A 3686-nucleotide genomic window follows, 5' to 3' on the forward strand; every position below is an offset into this window, starting at 1 on the left:
GCATAAAATTACAATTGCGTGATTAAAATTGTGGCACAGAACTTCACATCCTATACATATCCTCCCGTAAATGAAATTAATGTTTTGTTGGTTATTTATCATTCACTGGAGGGTATTACACAGCAGTCATCTACATAAAGCCTAGAAACATATTACGTATTTATAAACTTGACACATAATGGAATAGCCTTGCTTGCATGAAAGATATAACATACTGTACAAAGAGTTGGGCATGGAAAACACACAGAGACATTTGAATACCCGGTATTATTGTTTAAAGCACTGTAATTGTAAATTGTGTAAATTACAAAAAATAAGCATGTAACTAAAATTATTATTTTTTAAATCTATAGGATCTATACAAAATATCAATCAGGCATCTGCAGCAGACAACATATATACTGTCTTACAATGGATACTGGCACAGACTGTATTTTTAACATTTATGGGCTTAACTGGTTGACCTTTTCAGTACATCAGCCTTTAAGAAAGCATTAATTAAGAGTCCCGTTAGGATCTGTGAGAGCATGCCAGGTTTCTAAAGATCGTGGAACGCTCTAAGTGACAGGAGAGAAAATGCAAGCTATCATTTATCTGGGAAATGAGAAATTGCCAAAATCCCCAAATTATACAGGGGAAATTATAATCCCCTGTATTATTGGGCACTGATAGTATCCAAACGCATCTCTCATTGAAATAAGGTTTGGAAGACCTTCTGTCTCTTACAAACTATAAAGTCATAGCGTAGATTCTAAGACAGATTTAATGCATTTCCCTCAAGCCCTAACATCTTATTTTCTCAAAAGAGAATGCCCCCCTCTTGTTAAGTGTGCTGATCGATCCTGAAATGGACTATAACTATTTGTGAGTTTTCTACAACTTCTGGGGGGGAAAAGCATTGTTCCAGAAAGTAATGATTCCCAGTCTTTTAGGATATAGCACGAAAAGCTATTTTGGTCCCTCTCCCTCATGGGCTTATACATTGACTTTGCTGTGATCCCTTTGTCCATCAGTGAGACAGAACATTTTCGGCCTAATGCAACTGGACCCTCGCTAATGACAGCAAATAGCCCTGTCGGCTAGATGACAGCAGCTGAGAACAATACTTAATGTTGACATCACTTGCTATGGGAATCTATTTTGGTTTTCTTCCTTTTATAGTGTGCAGTTGGAAATTGCTATCTCGCTCCCTAGATAAAGCACTTATAAAAGCTTTGGAAGGGGAGGTTGACCCTCTGTGCTTGGGAATCACTTCCAATCCCTTCAGATACTTGCTTGTTTCTCAGCGAGTACCAGCTCACCTCTGAATCCTTTAACAACATGGCACCAAAGAAGATTGAACCTAAGAAACCTGAGCCCAAAAAACCAGAGCCTAAGAAAGACGCACCTCCAGCTGCTAAGCCAGCTCCACCTCCAGAGCCACTGCCTGCGCCACCCAAGGAGCCTGATTTTGATCCCAAAAGCGTCACTCTTGAGTACAGCGCTGACCAGATTGAGGAGTTCAAGGAAGCCTTCACCTTGTTCGACCGCACACCGACTGGAGAAATGAAGATTACATACGCTCAGTGCGGAGACGTGATGCGAGCTCTCGGCCAGAATCCGACCAATGCAGATGTGCTGAAAGTGCTTGGAAAACCACGACCAGAAGACATGAGCACTAAAATGGTGGACTTTGAGACCTTCTTGCCAATGTTGCAACATATCTCCCGTGCAAAAGACCAAGGCAACTTTGAGGATTTTGTGGAGGGGCTCAGGGTTTTTGACAAGGAAGGCAATGGCACCATCATGGGAGCAGAGCTGCGTCATGTGCTGGCAACACTGGGAGAGAGGATGACAGAAGACGAGGTGGACAGACTGATGGCTGGACAGGAGGATGCCAACGGGTGTATCAACTATGCCTCCTTTGTAAAGCATATTCTCTCTGGGTGAAAGGGACATTTAACCATAAGGACTTAATATTAGCTCTGTTTTCTCCACATTCTGGATCCTTACTTAACATTTGTCCATTTAGAGGTGAGCATGTCACATAGTTAGTGTCACTATGTTATCAAAAGCAGCAGTTAATGAAGTTCAATGAAAATATGTCGGCCCCAAGACCTATGATTAGTTCTTTTTAATAAACACTCTGAAATATAATGAAATGCCAGTGAGATAAGGATATGGACATCCATAAAGAAAACTCCATTAATAAAGGAAATATGATTACAAACTGCCTCACAAATGTCATTTCAGTATACCCAAAATTTAAATTTGAAGAGAAAATGATAATTCATCAAAGACTGCTGATAAAAGAGCTCATTTTATATATTCAACTTTTCACATCAACTGTGTTAATGTGATTATGGAAAAGTATTGTTGGGACAGAAAGAAAACAAATAGGATTTGGCTCCATCTGAAAATAAAACAGATTTGATTCTATCCTACTTAACACAAAGAGTGTTTGAATGAGCATGCTTGTCATTGTGCTTCAGGGGCAGCTGCTGTGGATCAAGATATACTTCCACATTCTGGACACACACACACACACACACGCACACATCCAGTTTCCCTTTGACAACTACAAGACAGGTGCTCCAAGGACAGGCTCTCATCTCTATTCCAGAGGCTGACTGAACGATTTGCGCTGGCTTTTTAAAGAGGACTTTTTATGCTTTCTCTTATTTTATGTCATGTATATATTGTTACAATGTTGGACTTTCATACTAAATGCAGCCAAAGTTTCAAATAATGAGGTAAATCTATGTAAAAGTAATGCCTGTGAGCAAAAAGCACAGGCTTCAGACTGCTCTGAATATTAGTTTTATTTGACATTTTTTCCACTTTCCTGCCTAGCTGACTTCAGCTAGGCATGGATGTCCTTATACGGTCATCAGCACATGATCTGCTCCAGGCACATCACATCCACAAAGTCCCAGTATTCCACCACTCTACTTAAAGTGCTTTCTCCAGCTCTTATGCAGCATTCAGATCAAACGCGAATTTTCTCCTCGCCACGCTTTCCTCGCGTGAGTACATTCGCTGCATGTGTTCACACACAACACGAGAAGGCGATTTTAACACGATAATGTGAATAAACACAATTTGCCATTACTACAGCTGTATGAACCAAGTAGTAAGTAAACATTTTGCTGTGATTAAATAGCAATAAACGGATTAAACTGATGCCGAAACTACTACAACTACAACATGATGCAGATTTGTTAAACATATGAATTCATGCTCTGTCAGCAAGACAGCAGGACAACAACTTCTAAAATGTTTATTTTCTGAATGGAGTTTGGATCAATCAGGGCTAACTTGGTCACAGTAAAGTATAATGATGAATAAAGTTACAGACACATGTTTTCTGAACTCACCAGGTAGATCAACCTCCTCGCTTTCTTTTCTCCAAGTAATGTCCAGTTTTGTCAGTTTTTTATATAAATATGAAGTCGTAGTCCGACACTGGAACCGGATGTGCACGGAAGCTAGCTGCTGAGAAGCTCCAGTGAAGATAAATCAACGTTGTAATCCCAAAAACTTGAGTAAAAAGCTAATTTAATAAAAGCAGTTTACTCCGAGCTCCTCCCGCAAGTAAACGCCGTAGTTGTTAGAGCATAATCCAGTCTGACTACGGGTGTTTATTTGTCCAGAGGTTGTAGCACTGTTCCCTGCTCCTCTCCCCCAGGTTTAGCAGCTCTGCCCGG

The 3686-nt window shown here is 40.3% G+C and overlaps 1 protein-coding gene across 1 annotated transcript; it reads left to right on the forward strand.

Moving 5' to 3' along the window:
- Positions 1 to 1308: 1308 nt before the first annotated feature.
- On the forward strand, positions 1309 to 1929 carry LOC123981774 (myosin light chain 4-like). Its single transcript, XM_046066926.1, has one exon. The coding sequence runs from the start codon at positions 1321 to 1323 to the stop codon at positions 1927 to 1929; it is 609 nt and encodes a 202-aa protein (XP_045922882.1). The 5' UTR covers positions 1309 to 1320.
- The last annotated feature ends 1757 nt before the right edge of the window (positions 1930 to 3686 follow it).

The sequence above is a fragment of the Micropterus dolomieu genome, linkage group LG13 (assembly GCF_021292245.1).
Source record: "Micropterus dolomieu isolate WLL.071019.BEF.003 ecotype Adirondacks linkage group LG13, ASM2129224v1, whole genome shotgun sequence".
Classification (NCBI taxonomy): Eukaryota; Metazoa; Chordata; class Actinopteri; order Centrarchiformes; family Centrarchidae; genus Micropterus; species Micropterus dolomieu.

Bases quoted from the DNA above. Each gene is read 5' to 3' on its own strand.
- LOC123981774 (XM_046066926.1), top strand. From the start codon at position 1,321: ATGGCACCAAAGAAGATTGAACCTAAGAAACCTGAGCCCAAAAAACCA.